This window comes from Drosophila kikkawai, chromosome 2L, assembly GCF_030179895.1.
Source record: "Drosophila kikkawai strain 14028-0561.14 chromosome 2L, DkikHiC1v2, whole genome shotgun sequence".
Classification (NCBI taxonomy): Eukaryota; Metazoa; Arthropoda; class Insecta; order Diptera; family Drosophilidae; genus Drosophila; species Drosophila kikkawai.
Genome location: NC_091728.1, coordinates 23,915,875 through 23,934,485, shown reverse-complemented (window position 1 = coordinate 23,934,485; position 18,611 = coordinate 23,915,875). Strand labels below are relative to the sequence as shown.

General features: G+C 48.2%; 2 protein-coding genes across 3 annotated transcripts; both read left to right on the top strand.

Annotated features, from left to right (window-relative positions):
• The first annotated feature begins 1,089 nt into the window (after positions 1-1,089).
• On the top strand, positions 1,090-3,720 carry Pepck1 (Phosphoenolpyruvate carboxykinase 1). The gene is made up of 2 exons (XM_017176191.2): positions 1,090-1,411; positions 1,524-3,720. Exons 1-2 carry the CDS (start codon positions 1,380-1,382, stop codon positions 3,433-3,435), a joined length of 1,944 nt encoding a protein of 647 aa, XP_017031680.1. The 5' UTR covers positions 1,090-1,379; the 3' UTR covers positions 3,436-3,720.
• A 1,122-nt stretch (positions 3,721-4,842) lies between these two features.
• On the top strand, positions 4,843-14,747 carry Rgk2 (Rad, Gem/Kir family member 2). Of its 2 annotated transcripts, none has more exons than XM_017175819.3 (7): positions 4,843-5,128; positions 9,692-9,850; positions 9,906-11,056; positions 11,126-11,527; positions 11,710-11,994; positions 12,074-12,174; positions 12,576-14,747. In XM_017175819.3, the coding sequence occupies exons 2-7, from the start codon at positions 9,702-9,704 to the stop codon at positions 12,732-12,734; spliced, it is 2,247 nt and encodes a 748-aa protein (XP_017031308.1). In that variant the 5' UTR covers positions 4,843-5,128; positions 9,692-9,701; the 3' UTR covers positions 12,735-14,747. The 2 variants fall into 2 exon arrangements, with proteins under 2 accessions (XP_017031308.1, XP_041631980.1); XM_041776046.2 differs by having other exon boundaries at positions 11,704-11,994.
• The last annotated feature ends 3,864 nt before the right edge of the window (positions 14,748-18,611 follow it).

The following is an 18,611-nucleotide window of genomic DNA, read 5'->3' as shown; positions in this document are numbered from 1 at the left end:
CAGATGAAAACAGAGCGTGGCCACATGACAACCATTGGGTGGCTATTCTTGGTCCGCCAAGAGAAAAAAGCAGTCACATGAATGCTGGCCTCCAAAACGGCCATGGCCAATTGAGGAGCAGACCGGGATCCACGATATACGAATTTTTCCGTCACCGATTCTGCAAATAAGCGAAAGTTTTTTCGATTTGGCGAGGGTCCAAATGAGAATGAGAGTGTGGGGACCCCGCCATGTGATGAGGTGGTGGCGTAGGAGTGCGCGTGTGAAGGCCTACTATTGCAGAGATGGCCATAATGCACAGGGAAAAATATGATTAAACTATAAAACAAAATAATATTTAAGTAAAACAGCAAAATATATATTAGATACCACAAGAACGCAATAAAAACAAGTTATTATTTACTTTATCGTTTAAGAAATGTATATATTTTCTTTTTTAATTAAAATGTATTACTTATTTTTTTATTTTCCCAGCATTTCCACATAGTTATTGCCCAAGTGCAGGCGCTGCACATTGAGAGACATCCAGAATGTACGCAGCTGCATTGGGCAGAGACAACTGCTGTTGCCTCAGCTGTCCGTGAACTGGTTTCTATTTTCGCCTGCTCCTATCGCCGGCAAATCATAAACAAAATAATTAAATTAACAACGGGAAAGTGGCAAAATATCGGCAGGGTGTCAACATAACAACAAACGTTTGCTTTCCGCTCTTATCAATGCGAAATGCCCCTAAACGCACAATGGCAACTAAATAAATGTACGCCCAACAACACTCGCACTGCTGTTGCCAAGTGGGGACAGGAATATATGGTGTGTACTGGTGTGACTTGTATATACCCCGGATTCCGGAGCCCCCGTCGCTGGTTCCCAGCAGACGAGAAAAACCAAAACAATCGCCGAGCCTCCGCCGACGACCAATCAGCTCGTCCGGAGTTTGACCCTCTCTCGCTCGGATCGGCTCGGAATATAGCGCTATATGACGATCGCAAGAGCCGATTGCCGCCGATTCGGCCGATCGGCATACTTGTTCTAGTCGCCTCGATGCCGAGGCGTCGGCTGGCGCGTATAAAAGGCCGCCAGCCCGGGCAGCTGGCATCAGTCACTAGTGGTCACAGTAAATGGAAAGATCAAGTGAAAAGCCTACTTTCAGTGGTCTGAAAATCAAGTTGATATTTGACAAAAAGCTGTGGAAGAACATACGAAACGAATAGTCGTCGCAGGAGATCAATAATTGTGATAATTAACCCACCATTTGTGATACAAAAGATTTAGCCAAAGTGCCAAAAACCCCTTCACGACATTTAAAAATTAAGTAGAAACTGTTGTGCAGTTTATTCCAAAGTTTTAAATTCGCAAAACACACAAAACCCACAAGCAAAATGCCTGAGCTCATTGAACAAAGCAAAATTATGTAAGTATTTCAAAAATATGTGCAGTTTTTCCAATGACCCAAAAACCATTCATATTTAATGCTGAATATTTTAGCAACCTATTAATTGCAATTTTCCCCTTCTCTCCATCAGCTCTGGCAACGTGTGCGGTCTGCCCCAGCTGCACAAGCTCCGCCAGGACAACTGCGGCCTCTACAGCCACATCCGCGGCATCCCCATCTCCTATGGCGACGCCAACGCCCTGACCGCCGGCGTGCGCAGCTTCGTGGAGGAAGGCATCGCCCTGTGCCAGCCCGATCAGGTGCACATCTGCGATGGCAGCGAGCAGGAGAACAAGATGCTTATCAAGAGCCTCCTGGAGGCGGGCACCATTGTGGCGCTGCCCAAGTACGACAACTGCTGGCTGGCCCGCACGAATCCGGCTGATGTGGCCCGCGTGGAGTCGCGGACCTTCATCTGCACGGACCGCCGAGAGGAGACCATCCCCACGCCGCTGGAGGGCGTTAAGGGTACCCTGGGCAACTGGATTTCGCCCAAGGACATGGAGTCGGCGGTGCAGCAGCGCTTCCCAGGCTGCATGAAGGGTCGCACCATGTACGTGGTGCCCTTCAGCATGGGCCCAGTGGGCTCGCCGCTCTCCAAGATCGGCATTGAGCTGACGGATTCCGCCTACGTTGTGGCCTCCATGCGCATCATGACCCGCATGGGCGCCGCTGTCCTGCGCCAACTGGCCAAGAAGGAGGAGTTCGTGCGCGCCCTGCACTCGGTGGGTGCCCCCGCTAACGGAGTGGTGGAGCAGCCGTCCTGGCCCTGCGATCCCGAACGCACCATTATCCTGCACAAGCCGGCCGAGAACCTGATCGTGTCCTACGGATCCGGCTACGGCGGCAACTCGCTGCTGGGCAAGAAGTGCTTCGCCCTGAGAATCGGCAGCACCATTGCCAAGCGCGAGGGCTGGCTGGCCGAGCACATGCTGATCCTGGGCATCACCGACCCCAAGGGCGAGAAGAAGTACATCACCGCCGCCTTCCCGTCGGCCTGTGGCAAGACCAACCTGGCCATGCTCAACCCCTCGCTGGCCAACTACAAGGTGGAGTGCGTGGGCGACGACATCGCCTGGATGAAGTTTGACTCGCAGGGAGTGCTGCGTGCCATCAACCCGGAGAACGGCTTCTTCGGCGTGGCTCCCGGCACCTCGATGGAGACCAATCCCATTGCCATGAAAACCGTGTTCAAGAACACCATCTTCACCAACGTGGCCTCCACCTCCGACGGCGGCGTGTTCTGGGAGGGCATGGAGAGCAGCCTGGCTCCCAATGTCCAGATCACCGACTGGCTCGGCAAGCCCTGGACCAAGGACTCCGGCAAGCCCGCTGCCCACCCCAACTCCCGCTTCTGCACCCCGGCCGCCCAGTGCCCCATCATCGATGGCGAGTGGGAGGACCCGGCGGGAGTACCCATCTCCGCTATGCTCTTTGGAGGCCGCCGTCCCGCCGGAGTTCCCCTCATCTATGAGGCCAGGGACTGGACTCACGGAGTCTTTATTGGCGCCGCCATGAGGAGCGAGGCCACCGCCGCCGCCGAGCACAAGGGCAAGGTGATCATGCACGATCCCTTCGCCATGCGCCCCTTCTTCGGGTACAACTTCGGCGACTATGTCGCCCACTGGCTCAGCATGGAGAAGCGCGGCCAGGTGCCCAAGATCTTCCACGTCAACTGGTTCCGCAAGAGCGCCGAGGGCAAGTTCATGTGGCCCGGATACGGCGAGAACTCGCGCGTTCTTGAGTGGATCCTGCGCCGTATCAACGGCGAGTCCTGCTACGTGGACTCGGCCATCGGACACATTCCCGCCGAGGGTGCGCTTAACCTGGCCGGCATGAAGGAACAGCTGGACGTGAAGGAGATCTTCTCGCTGCCCAAGGACTTCTGGTCGCAGGAGGTGAAGGAGATCCGCACTTACTTCGAGTCGCAGGTGGGCGCCGACCTCCCCGCCAGCATCTACCAGCAGCTGGACGACCTCTCCGCCCGCGTGGCCAGCCTCTAAGGATCGATCGAGGGATCAACGAGGAGCCCCCAAGCTGTCACATCTTTACCCGCCCCGCCCCATCTGCCCCACATACTCACCCGCTATACGCTATCCTGTCCTATATCCCCATATATCCCTGTCCCAACTTAGTCGTTTCTCTAGATCTTAAGCCCAAGACTTCCAGACTATTTATTATGTAAGCAGCCGTAAGACTAGCCAGTAAGCGAAGATTATCCAAGCAAACAAAGAAAAAGAAAAGAAAAAACATGAAAAAAATAAAACAAGATTTTATAAACCACAAAAGATGAGAGTATTTATTCAACCCAAGGATGGGACTGGGAATTAGCACTGATTAATACAAATTATGGCTGGTAAATAGGTAATCACGATCTAATATTTTTCTTTAATAAGTAAAAAACCACTCCATCTTAGTCACTTTTTGTAGATGCTTGAAAAATAATTAACAAAAACTTTAAATTACAACGCATGTTATATTCATTCAAATGATGATGAGAGCAAAAGCTTTGAGTAATAATACTTTAGTAAAATAGGTCAAAATATTTACTAAAGTAACCACTTTTGTACATTTAAGCACCCTTTCCATTCCTTAGCACAATGTTTCTTTACATGTCTTATTAGCTTAAGAAAAATTCGAAAATCTTAAAGCAAAAGAAGAGTATTTTAAACGGAACTCATGTTACTAAGTAAATTTAAAAGAATAAGAAATAATTTCAATTGTTTATAACGTCTTTTGATTGAAAAACATGACAGGAATTATGATACTCTGCAAGGACATATTGATCGATAATGAGATCTAGTTTAGCATATTTTACAACTACTTCCTTAAGATGCATATTTTTATTTTTATTTTAAATTAAATCTTGAAAGTAAGTTTTTAATAAAGCTCTCAACAGCTAGAGGTCTAATATAGATCCAGACTTAATACCATACACACTCAATAAGGCTCTATTAGCCAGATATATTCTAGTATCTCTTGTGATGTCCTTTAGTTCCCTCAAGTATTTTTCAACATGAAGGAATCCCTTAACAGTCAAATGAGCACCAGAATAATTTTCAGCAATATCAAAAACCAATACCAAAAAAAAAGAACGAAAAAATATAATTAGGTATTAGAGACTCTCTGACCGTAATTTCCCTACCCAAATCCATTAACAATTGTCCCAAGAAAAACATAAAACCGGTAGATGAGCCCCAGAATCTTCTCCAGCAATGCCAAGACTTAACTCCACTGCACTTGGCGGCAGCTTTCAGTGGCTCCATTTTCCAGTCCAGTGGAAAACCCGAGGAAAGCTCACGCGAAGCCGGAGCTTTGGCAGCACGATTCGGCTGCTCGGGGACTCGGCAAAGGTAGGCCTTCGCTTTGGCGAAGGTTCACAGTTCAGCTCGAGCAGCCGCCGCCGCAGCTTCGTCCGGGCGGAAGTTGGTTGGTGCAAGCGGAAACGGAAACGGAAGCGCAGGCGGAAGTGCAGAGAGTCCCGAGCGGCGCTCCGTGCAAACTGTTGCGTTGCGTTCAGCCAGCCACCAACTGGTGTTGGTATCGTTGTCGTCGTCGTCGTCGTCGGTGTTTGTTTTAGTGGCATTTAGTTGGCGGCTAACAATTAGCAAAGTTGCCATAGCAGACCGAATTATCCGACAAATTTAATGAAAATGGTAAACATTAAACATTGAAGGCGGCACGCGGAGTGAAAGTGTAAGTGAGAGCGTGCTTTGTGTGTGCCTGTGTGTGCCTGGCACTTTGTAAGCTGCGATTTGACATGTTGATTTATGCGCTGCACTCACTTCGCCCCCAAACGGCAATTGCCACCCTCCGGAACCCCGGGCAGGGATTACTCGGGTCCTGTATCGTCCCTACCCAGCTCCTGCTCCTGCCCCTGCCCCTGCCCCACCCCGCCACTTGTTGCGCGCACAGGACATTCGCTTAATTGCTAATCCTCGCGCCCAGACGCGTCTAATTACACGTAAGTTTGCGCCGTTTCTGTCTTGCCAAAGGACATCATCATTTTGCCACAGCCCCGCCGGGCATTTAAAGTGCAAATTGGTCTGGCTGGGGGTGTCCTGAAAAGCGGAGGTCACTTAATATGCCATCAACATGAGATTTGCACAAATGGCCCCGGCCTCAAGAATTATGTGTTGCAATAAAATCGATGCGGCCGGAGGTGGGCGCCTCAAGTGGCGGCTAATGACCAACTTGCGACGTGACTTCGGCCAGGATTTGTAATTTGCGAACTGGCCGCCGCCCCCGCACACACACACACACACACATAGTCTTTGATCTTAAGTGTTTTATGGACTTTCCTTGTTTGCCCCGCACACACACACACACTCCACAGTTTATTTTTACAGGCAGTGTGTCTCTCTTGCTGTAACAAGAAAGGGAGAAGGGGCAGTAGGGGCCGTAAAGTAGCCCCCACTGCGAGGGATACATTAGGGGCAGGGATAGTGGGCGGGGTTAAGTATGCGTTTAACGGGTGCGGGCTTAATTACAGGCAAAGTTTACCCAAAGGGTTGCCGCTGTCCGAGTTGCCCCGAAACAGCATTGTGACTTATGACGGCGGCCTGCAACTTAATGACGGTCCGTGCAGGAAGAGTCATTACTCTCTGGCCGCGATGATGATGGCGGAAAAGCCCACGCAGACGGAAAACGGAAGACGGAAAGGGAAAGCCGAAGCAAAAGCGTAAGCAAAGGGCGGAAAAGGTGCCAGATTGGAGCCAGGCTGGGAATTCTATATGCAAATGCGGGCCACACATCGTTCAGAGTCCATGCATAACTTACCAGCCGCAATCTGTTTAAAGTTGGGACAAAACGACTCAGAAAAAGACAGGACGGGGCAGGACATTCCATCAATAATTCAATACCCAACGACGACGACTGATTGGGTTCGCATTTCGTTCATAATCCATAAATCTGTGGCAATTATTATCTTACACAAGCTTACCTTTTCTCCGGCCAGCAAGAAGGACAATAAGCTTGCCAGGCTCCCATTTCCCAGGACATACACAAAACCGTAGCAAAAGAATAAAGACTGAAAGGAAACCCAGCATTTGAATGCGTCCGAAACGTGGAATGGCAATGCGAATGCGAATGGCTCGGATTTTCCTATTGATTTGTTGTCTGCAGATTTTCGCAAAGCCAAAAGAGAGAGACAGAAAGACAGGGAGAGAGAGAGAGACAGGTGAGCCCTGGACTCTGAGCCACTTCCACATCAACATTTTGTTATCAAACGGAGTCCCCATTCCATCCATCGATTCGTTGCGGTGGCAACACGCCATTATATTACGTGAAAATGCAAAATACGGCGAAAAAACCAGGGAATTGGTAAGGGGAGAGGGGAGAATCGAGGTAGAATCGGGGAGAAATGCGGAAAATGGGAAATGCGAAACGAAAAGGTAGCAGCAACAGCAGCAGCAGAAACAACAAGTTGACAAACACTTGAATCAATCACTCGAATAATTGATGCCTTGTAAGTGGTATTTACCGAAAGATTCCCCGGAAGATTCAAGGACTTAAATTGAAAACTTTTAAGCGGACAACTTGGGAGCTCATTAATATGCAAAAGGAACTTTTGCCAAACTCAAATAATCAACAGACGATTGGAAATTTATGAAAAGTATGCAGATTTTTCGGACAAGTAAAACAAAGAAAATATTAGACTGGTTTTTTGGGGAACTTTAAGTAGATTTTATATTTAATGTTAAAGCTGTTTTAGAGATCTTTTTGAAGAGTGCTTATTCCTTATGGACCTATAATTCTGAATACGTGTTATTATTTAAAAAAGATTAGGTTTTAAATCCCTTAAAAAAATGTGTCTAAAGGTATGCAAGAAAGTACCAAATTTCTTGAAAACTTGCTCTATTTTTATAATAATGCTATCAGTTGAAGCTTAATTTATTAGACTTTTGACTAACTAAGTAAACTCCTTACCTATAAAAACCAACGCAACGTTTAATGAATACATTCACGCTTACTATTTAATGAGTACCCCGGTCGTAACACCAAATTATCGCAACATTCGTAGTCTCCGCTTCACGCAAGAGTGACTCACTTTCATTCGCATTACACGAAATTCGACTGAGGAAGGACTTTCGACTGTATTAGGTTGCAGGACCACCACAGCAATAACAAGCAACAGCAACAACTACCAGACAAACAGACAAATAATAGCAGCAACAGGTAACAAGTAACAGGTAACAGGTAAATGAGCAGGTATGCTGCTGCGGCCATTATTCCGCACTATTTGCTTTGCCGTATGGACACGTACTTGTGCGTGGCTGCGCTCCGGCTATTTGTAACCGCCGTAGATACATACGTAGATACGTAGATAGCCGTAGATAGATAATAATGGCCCAGGGGTCGGAGTCCCTCCTACGTGAGCCATGGAGAGAGCTGAGTGTGTGTTTGTGTGGAAAGTCGAAGCAGCCACGTGTCCAGGGAAAACTTAACGGCATCCAGCTGCTGCTGCTGCTACTGCTGCTGCTGCTCCAATGGGAGGCAGAAACACATGCTCTTGAAAGTGCAACTTGCACTTCCAACAAACGCCACTGGAGTATCGTATAACTAAAGTGGCTTGCACACATAGAAAGCACTGAAAGAAAAATAGGAGATAAAAATCCAACTTCAATAATACCAGAAGCAGATAAATAGGGGTAACTTAACTAATCTGTTAAAAAATTTTGGTTTATAATGAGTCCCTAATTGTGTTAGGTATTAATTATTGTTATGTTTACATAAATTGAACTATTTTCGTATTATTTTTGATGGATTATGTCAAGACCCGAGGGTGGTAAACATCGAAAAAAAGCGGGAATTATAGCATTGCATACTTTTAGACATCATTTAAAGTGATTGGATATCTCCTAGCTTTATTTTTGTGTTTTTTTTTTACCTCTAGCCTACTGTTGCTATAATTAGAAACTTGCACTACAGTGTAAAAAAACTGTTGTGATTTCTGGAATAATTCCAAACTATAATTGTCTATAGACAAAAGAAATAAACTCTTGCAAGCTGAACTTAAAGTGTTTTGTTAAATGTTTAAATTCTTCTTTAGTTTAAACTTAGTTTAATCTTTAGTAAATAAACAAAACCTAAGTAAACTTAAAAAATAACTTGCTTCTCTGACTTCCGTGCACAATTCCGGCAATTGTTAATACTGCTTGTGGTGGTAAAGCGTCTGAAAAATCCCCTTTGGCAGCTCGATTAGAGCCTCAGATATGGCCAACACTCTGTTGTCCGTGGGTGTCTGGTGTCTGCGGCAATAATCAAGTTCGTGGACGCCCAAATGTAGGCAGCAAGCTCAAAGACTTCGGCTGGCTGCAAGTCAAACTCCGGAGCTGGCAAATCCTATTAGGGAACTTTGTGCCCGCACCGAGCGAGAGAAGTTTGCCGCAAGCCGATTGTTTGCAACTCGGGCGGCGGGCGAGGAAACTTTTGCATAAGTTAGCAGGAGAGTGGTGTGTGTGCGGGGGTGTGTGTGAAGGTGCTGACAGCTTGAGGGGAAAAGTGCGGTTTCGGGGCGCTAATAGGGGCAGCCACTTACGCCACCAGCTCCGCTCCCTGTCCAAGAGAGAGAGAGAGAGAGAGCGCCCATTTAACAATAATTGCCTAGCCAAATAGAGCACTTCCCCCGGAGAATGACTTGCGGCCATGCCGACCTCAGCCCCCATCCACATCCCCATCCTGGCCAGCCGCCTCCCTCTGCGGTCGGACGTGGGCGTGGCCTGGCCTTTATGATGCCTGGTTTCTATTGCCCGCTTTTCATTATTTTGATTAAATACAGATAAAGCCATAAATTATGTTTACTTTGTGCCCATTTGGGCCGGGCTCTGCACGGTCAGGGGCGCACTTTGTATCCTCCAAATGGGTGGGTGTGTGTGTGTGTGTTGGTGCGGTGTGTGTGCAGGATGAGTAATGGCCCATGATATTTACACATGAGTTGGCCATAAGCGAGTCGTTCCCATCGCATCTTCTCATCTCATCATCTTTATTTTAGCCCAAGTGCACGTCAGAAAAAAGAAGTTACAACTTTTGCATTTGACTAGAAGTTCTAAAGTTTTCTGAATTTATGTAGAATTTATTCAAGGTTTATTTAGGAGATAAAATCTTGAACAAGGCTAAATAAAATGTCTACAAGTACTATCTTGCAATATAAAAAGCTTTTATTTCCCATTTCAAAAGCAGACTTAGAGAATATATTTATCATAATTTTAGAGATTTTAGAGATACACTTAAAAAAATCAGGCAACATTTTACCCACAGAAGCCCTGATATGGCACAGCAACAGCGCAGCTGGGACGAGGGAGCCGTTGGCGGAGGAGCCTCCTCCTATGGGCATCCCCACTCCTCCCACCACAAGATACCGGCTCGGGCCGCCAGTAATCCGCTTCCCTGCAAGGGAGCCACTCCCAAGCTGCCCAGGTAAGTCCTGTCCATCTTCCTCAGAAACCTTTGAGATTCCTTGATACTTCGCTAGACAATACCACGGCGCTGGAAACGCGGGCTACAGCTACGGAGGCTACGAGACGCCGAGGAGTCCCAAGATCACTACCACCTTTGCCAACGACAGCTGTGACGATGAGAGCAGCTCCACGCCGAGCTCCTACTACCAAACGCCCTCCTCCGGCTCCATAGACGACTCCGCCTCCCTGCTCAGCGGTCGAACCACCGCCCGTAGTCCCAAGTCGCCGTGCCAGTTCGTCTTCGATGCAGTGAGTCCAAGTCATGGGCGGAAGTTTGAGTACTACGAGCCCATCTCGCCGGACGACGGAGCTCTGTACTACGATCCACCCAGTTCGCCGCGTCGTCAGGGCTCCAAGAAGCTGATGCGGGCCAAGACGCCGCTAGATCCGCTACCGCAGCTGACCACCACGGGGGTAGACGAGGGCATGGCCATGGCCATGGCAATGGGAGGCTCGGGCGGAGCGGGCAGAGACAACAAGCGGCAGCGGGACGAGTGGGAACTGCCCGTGATCAGCAAGATCGAGGCTCGGAACCTTAGTGCCGCTGCCTCGGGAGGAACTGGTTCTTCGGGTGGCAACTACTATGGCATGAAGAGAGATTCCTGCGTCACCGACTGCACACAGCTGTCCATGGAGTCCGGCGAGACGGGTACCCAGCACACAAACAGCACCATGGTGACCCACACCACCACTAGCTTTAGCTTTACGGAGCCCGAGATGGACACGCACCAGGAAGGATCCGCTGCCGGGAGGCCGCAGTCGAACCGCCAGCGCCGGCACGCCATCAACATCACCTCAAATCCCGGCTACCAGGTGCTGCACAGCTCCCACTCCACTCTGGATCGTACCTGTTCGGACAGCGTGGTCTCGCTGCGCTACCGCAAATCCACCAGTGACCTGACCCATGACGCCGACCACGAGCTGAGCGGCTGCAAGCCGGCCAAGCCCAAGCGGGACGCCGCCCATGTGGAGCACAAGCCACGCCGCAGGGGCAGCTCAAAGGGCGGACTGGCCTACCTGGCCAGCAGACGCAGCTCGCGGGAGTCGATGAAGAGCGCCTGCTCCAATGCCTCGATTGTGTCCAACGACGACGTGGGTCCTTTGGCCTTCCAGAGCTCAAACCGGGGCCGTCAGCGCCGGACCTCCAATTTTCTCGAGTTGCCAGGTGGGCAGCAGATCACCCCAACGGGTTAGGTATTGAATACTCACTTTCCAACTCGTGTCTTCCCGCCAGTTCCCGATCACATCAGACCTCGGGTCTGCTCCCTCCCAGAGCGCCCGTACAATCCCCGGGCCAGTGACGACCTCTACCGCCTGCGGCACTTCTCCATAAGTAAGGGTAACGTGGTCAACTGCGGCGACTCGATCATCTCGCGGAGATCGCGGAGCAACACCAGCGTCAACTCGACGAATAGCCGGGCCAGCGAGCGGTCGCCCTTTGAGGGCAGCTGCTGTGGCGCTGGCTACGCCAACGTTGACTCCCTGCCGGCCTCACCGGACGACTCCGAGAACCTGGAGCCGCCGCCGCCGGCCAGATACCGGGTGGTGATGCTCGGCGATGCCGGCGTGGGCAAAACGGCGCTGGTCAACCAGTTCATGACTTCGGAGTACATGCACACGTACGACGCCAGTCTGGGTAAGTAGTACTCCAAAGTGCCCCAATCCCCCCCTGATCCTACCAAAGACCTGGAGCAGCAGGGAACCAGGGAGCGCAGTGAGTAGACGTGACAACCCCTAGCTGGAACCTATGTGTGCCTGACCCCTAGCTTCCCGGCTGCCACTGGCGTCCTTAGAGTTTAATTCTGATCTGAGTTTTAGACGACGAGTTCGGCGAGAAGACCGTGAGCGTACTGCTGGACGATGAGGAGTCGGAGATGGTCTTCATCGATCACCCCAGCGTTGAGATGAGCGTGGAGAACTCCCTGTCCACCTACGAGCCCCACGGCTGCGTCGTTGTCTTCTCTGTAGTGGATCGCAGCTCCTTCCGCGTGGCCGAAGAGATCATCAACTACCTGTGGCAGGAGAACTACACGAAGGACAAGGCCGTCATCCTAGTGGGCAACAAGGCGGACCTGGCCCGAGCCCGGCTCATCACCTCGCAGGGTGAGCACTGCCCCTGTGTCCTAATAATGACGGCTTGATTTCATTTGATTTCTCCCCCTCCATCCACTTCGATTCGAAGAGGGCAAAGCCCTGGCCGCCTCACGCGACGCCAAATTTATTGAGACGTCCAGTGGCATACAGCACAACGTCGATGAGCTGCTCGTGGGCATACTGAAGCAGGTGAGTTCGAGCTGAGGGGCTGTGGTTGTGGTTTCCAGCAAGGTGCGAACCACACGCAACCCACTGGTGCATGGCCAAATTGTGCAGGAAATGGAGTTAAATGGATTTAACCAGACGGCGTCGGTTACCAGGCCACGGCTGGACTTGGGCCTGGATTGGGGCTGGGCCTGCTTCCGGATCGGCTCACTAATTAATGAAAATGTGGCGCGGTGAGCGGGGCAGGCGGAAACTCGGTCAGCTAACCAGATTAGGTTCGCCAGGCGTGGGTATTATGATTATTTTCCAGAAGTTGGTAGCAGGGAAACGTCTAAGATTTCAAGAAAGTGGCTACAAATGAGGCCTGGATTTATTAATATTATTTTATAAATTTAGAAAATTGTTACCTCCTCTCTTATGCTTAGATGCGCCTCAAGGAGAAGCGGGAGAAGAAGGCCACCGCCTCCAAGATGAAGACTTCGCGCACACACATCTCCCTGCATCTGGCCAAGGAGCTGCTGCAAAAGATCTGTCTCAGCGACATCTCCAAGTCCAAGAGCTGTGAGAATCTGCACGTGCTGTAAGGACAACTAACATGTGCTACTAGGTTCGTCCTCGCGGAATGCAAGGGGGCGAAATGATACTGTGTGTATACAAAGGAGAATTTTATCAAAAGAACGGCTGGCTGCCTGGCGAAATATTCCAAATGCCATTCGACGGGGGCACAGATGTGTTCATCTCCTTTGTCGGGCTTCGTTTATTAAAAGTTTAATGCCAGGTCGCAGTCTCGGTCTCGGTCTCTGTCTTGGTCTTGGTCTTGGTCTCGCTTTTTTCGGCAAGTCACTGGCTGTGGTCAGGCCTCCTCCTGCCCAGCGATAATCCGCTTGTTTATGGCGGATGTTTTGGAGTCTATGTGCTGGGATTATCATGACCAGACGAAGGCCGGGCTGATAAGAGATCCAGCGAGGCGTGTGCAGCCTCCACCCCGAAAAATCTACAAAAAAAAACCAAGAAACAATCGCTGAAAATGGGGGCGGTATTATTATCAGTAAAACTATATATAATATTTATAAGTGTATATTTACATGTGTACTTGCATAGATGTGTTCCACTGAGAAATAACTTCAATTCCAATAATGCGCGCTGTCAATTGAACTAAAGGAGAGACACTTAAGGTGCAACTCGAGAGGAACTTTATAAATGTTAAACGAGGCCATTATGTACACGTGACCTATATCCGATAAGTGTGAGCTATCCGTAAGTTAGGTTTATATATTCATGGTACCTTCGCCACCTGCTTCGCAAAAGATGTAATGAAAATGAAAATCTTCCAATTGACGAAAATCTCTCATATCGGAATGACTGTTGAATGTTGACTGTTGTTAGTCTAAGCCAAGAACAAATACCGTTTAATCAAAGTATCCAACTCAGAAGCTATATTATATAGATGTACCTATACAAACGCTAGTCTCTAACATATAGTATATATATATATATTTATGCATGTACTTGAATGGAACTTCTAACACTTCTGAACTCATACGCTTATATTTGAAAAATACCTTTTACAAAATGCGAGAGGCAAAAGCGAAAGCAAACGAAACTCTAACTATTTTCATACGCAAACTTACACATTAGGGGGATGATGGAGATTGGGATGAAGGCCTGCCAGGAGCTGCCAGGAGCTGCCAGGCGCTGCCAGGAGGATGTGTGGCCACCGGCTCGTCCAAAGTCGAGCACTCGACAGCTGTGCACTCATGTTTGCTTTACCCTTTTCCTTCCGCTCCACGTGTCACGTCCTATTTCCAGCCCCAAACCCAGTCCCACTTCCCTCCCTCTGCCTGCGTCGAGTGCACTTTATCATTTTTAACATTTAGCAAACAAAACAGAGAAGCAAACTTGCTACGGCCAAAGTTTTAATTTGCAGCGCAGCATAAAAAACAAAAAAAGTGGCCGGAGGATTCGAGTATTTCCAGAGGCCACGCATAGCATCGCGCATACGCCGCGTGTGACAAGGCCGAGGCTTTAATTTGATTCGCGCTAAACTTGATTTCCAAAATCGAATCACCAGCGAGCTGTAAACGCCCACCGAATTTATTGTGTAGAAGCCGTTAAAGAACATAAAATGAAACAAACAAAACCAAACGAATGCTAAAATAATAACAACTGTTTCTCAAAGGAATATTTTACTGCAGATTTAACCTGGCTTAAAGCGTATCTGTAACTGTAAAGACATAACCCACTGCGTATGACATATATACATTATATAGATATTTGTGTGTGTGAAGATCGATGTTATATATTTATATTTTTCCAAGCCAAAAGCAGAGACAAAGGCCTATACACAAAACGCTCTCGCAGAAAGCAAACTGAACCTTGTGCTGCATAGTTTAATCCACAATTGTACACTTTCGGCTTGTCACCGAGATGAGGCTGCAGAAAAAGCAAATTAATTAGAGTACACGGAGATAAAATCCGATTTCTCCCTCGGTACATACTATATAACGCTCCCTGCCAATCCGAATCCGCGTCCCCCCGCTGTCTCGATCCCACAAAATCCGATAAATAAAGGACAAGGACGCTCTGTAACTGGGTAACTAACTTGTTTTTCTACTCTGGAAGTGGGAAAGTGGGTAAGTGGGGTGTGGAGCATGGAACTCCTGCAGCTGACTGACTCGGGGGCCACATCCAATGCCAACTCATCCGGAGCTCAGCTGTTGCGCACTTGCGGTTCATTAGGGGCGCGGGAAATGTGTTAAGTGCCGGTTGTCAATCGCACCCGAAACTTGCTTCTGCCGGATTTCATGCTTCCGTGACACGAACACTCCGGCGCAATATTGGTTTTCGACTCTGCGGGTTGCTGCTACTGTTGGATTTTCGGGTTTTCCCCTGATTTTTCCGTTGAATCAATCGCCGGGCGTTGGGGCCGGGCCTAGCCGTAATTAACTTACGCACCACCCACCCAGATGAGAGATGAGCGGCTGAAAAGTTGACAATCCGGCTCTGATTGATGGCCAGAGCTCTGGCATGGCAACCTCGATTCGAGATTTATCTGCCTTTCGCAACGCGGAAGAGCAAGTTTCCCGGGATCCGGGACCCGGGACCCGGACTGCCGCCACCTGCTGGGTCTCATAATTTTAATGAGCTTATTTTATTATATTTAACGCACCAAGGAGCGGTCGTTGCCGTTGCCGTTTCCTCCTCTTGTTTATCCTGGAAATTGTTCCTTTTTGAGTTGTCGTTTTCGTTAATACGAGATTGCTTCGACTTCCCCCTGCGTCCTTCTTTCGGTGTCCTTTGTGCTGGAGCTCTGAGCCCGGGCTCAGTGGCCAAATCAAACTAATTCCAAGTTCAATAAACAAGCGTAAATGAATATCCCGCCCCGGAGCCATTCCTTAATCAGCATCGCCCCTCATCAGCATCCTCGGAGGCGCTGTAAATTCTTATGAAAATAAGCAACGTTGGCTGCTTGGCATTGGGATGACCCAAGGATGCGGGGGCACACGGCTTCTTCTCTCGCAATCGGAGAGTCGTAATCATAATCGAGTCACAGGAGAGTCGACAAAAATCGATTAAAAGCTTAAGCGCTATGGCGCTCAAGCCAGGATATTCCGGCGGAGCTTAATGCCCGGCACACAATTAAAGCGAGGTCGAGGTGGATTAAGCGGCAAATGTATATTAAGCCAATTATGTCGGGGCGGTGGGGCGGCAGGTGGGAATTATGGAATATCATTCGGAGCCTTCTCCTCCGGTCAGCCATTGTCGTCCGGCGATTCCATCTCGAAGCTCGCATCGATTATATGGCACAGATAGGGAAGAACGACGGAAGGCCTTTGCTTTCACCTATCCAAACGGATTACTTTGTCCTTACAGGGAAAAAGGGATCATAAGGGATGCCAAAGCACACACAATTTTATAGGGCCGAAAGCTGTTGGCCATCTGTTTCGTGTGTGTGTCTAGTACTCGCAGCAAAGTACTAAAAAAATATAAGGGAAAAATCGAGGCCACTCAGACGCACAAACAAACAAACTCCCAGGTATTCTCGCAGAGCATCCCAGATGAAGAAATATTCGCGCCGGCAGCCAACACTCTCGGGGGATTCATAACCAAATAAGCCGAATTTTTAAAGCATACTTTCTCGGCGCTCCGGCTCATTCTCACCGCCGGAGAAGGCAGAAGATTGGGATCGGGAATCCCGCAGCGGCGACGAAACTGAAAATTTACGAAAATGAAACTTTAAGCAATGTGGAAAATGAAATTTAAATAACGATTTATCGCCTTTGAAGTATGATTATTTGCACGGAGGGACGGAGGGTGATAAACAAACAGTCGACGACGCGACGAATCACTGTGCTGGCCATGTGGACTTTGGAATACCCTTGGAAACAGGTAAAGGGTGATTTTTAGATTTTCTGCACTGAGTATAAACAAATTAATTATAAAACTAATTGGTAAACTACTTTAAAATGTAAAAGACGGAAAGTAATGGGAACAAACATAACACGGTCAAGTTAAATATCAAATTGAGTTGTGATTAAAGTAAGTAAATTAAAATTTTGAATGTTAAGTATTAACACTCATACTATTATATTATTTTATATTCAAAAACTATAAGGCTATATAAATGCTTAATATTTAATAAAATGTTGCTTGCTTTCCAAGAAAAGTAAGTACATTTAATTCAATTTCAATCAATTTTACAAATATTTTTTATAAAAATATAATATCAAAATATAAATAAATATAAAAAATGAAGAGTATGTGAGCTTCCGAGCTCTGCTGAACGAATTCTCTGCACGCCCAACGAGGGCGAGTGGCCTGGCCCATAAGCGTAATGAAGAGCCGGGCATCTGGGATGGATTGAACGGATAGGGGTCGTCGTGGTCGTCTGCAGGATTCCTCCCGTCGCTGCTCCTGTCCCGCCCTTTCACCTGTCTTCCAGCACCTGTTCCACCTGTCCGCCGTCCGTGTGTGTGCGCCGGGTTATCAGAATCAAACGCCAGCGGCTGCTCTGCCCTGCCTCTGCCGTGCAGCATTTTCTACTCCTGTCGCTGTCAATTCATCGCATTGGCCTGAAATTGCTTTTTGCGATGGCTGAGAGCCAACAGCAACAAGTTGCGCTGCCTGGACTAAGGACTACGGACCCCGGCTGTATATCTAAATGTACATATATAGTATAGTGGGTCCCGGGTGTCTACACTGGGGCCTGCTCGCTCCACAAAGGAAATGAGAAAAGGTTGGCGCTGGCTTCCACTCGGCTGTTTGTTTGCCTGTTGATGTTTGTGGGCCTCGATATACTTGCAAATTTGCGCGGCGCAGGAAACAGGATGTTGTCCGGGGTTGAGCGGGGAGGGCCTGCTGCTGGGTTTGGAAATGGGGAAAGCGGGTTTGGGGCATTGTTTATTCTACGGCTGAAGGCGGGAGAGCAGCAGGCCGCAAAAAGTCGCCGGCGCGCTGGCAACCCGAAGAATACGATACGAAAATGCGTAGAGATACGAATACGAGTGGGAGTGGCACTCGCGGCATGTAAATTACAAGCGGAATTTCGATTGTAGCCCACGACGACCTTCGGAAGGGGGCGGCCAGAGCCGGCCCGGCCAGGGGGTCGGAATTAAATGTGAAATGTGAAAGGACCACGACAAAATAATCTCTCAAATGTAAGAAAATTGTTTGGCGGCAGGACGGGAAGCGTCGCCATTGCCGCTAAATGCCAAAATGGCAATTTGCTAAAGTTTTCCCCAGAAACGAGCAGGCCAGAGACCGACCTCCAGATGGGGTGCCGAAACGGAGTGGGTGGCTGGTATCCTTACGGGCGTGCAAGGGGGTCTAGCATAAAAGTCAAAGCTTGTCTGTTACACTCTCTATCTACTTGTGCACTTGGAAAATATTACAAGTATATATAGACATAGATATATGGATACACTACTACTTCAATTTGTTGAGTGGCAACGTACTTGCAACAAAAAAGGGAATTGTATTGGAAAGTAGTTGTGACAGGATAGTGTTTCTTTACAAAATGGAAAGAACTTGCAGCAATAAATTAATAAATATATGGGAATATGGAAGAGTAAAATAAAATAACAAAACTGGGAAGTTTACTAGACCTTTGTTAAAGAGATCCATCTCTGGTAGAGTTTCGTTACGTATAGAAGAGAGTACAAAAATTTATTAAACAATCAGTGATCAGGTAACCTTCTTTTTATTTGGAAAAGTATAAATATCACATTATAAAGCAAATAAAATAGAAAAATAAATCCAGATGTATATGCATTGTAAAAGATACCAGCTTAACTCTTTCTTACTAAATAGTTTTACTAGTTCGTGCTCCCAACTTACATAATAATAGCCCTATTCTATATATTCTACGCAGAGAGAACACTATTTTTCCCCGAGTGTATGTAACTCGTGTCACAGCCCGTTCTGGAAGCTGGGGCTCAACTGCTCAGCATCCTGGCGAGAAG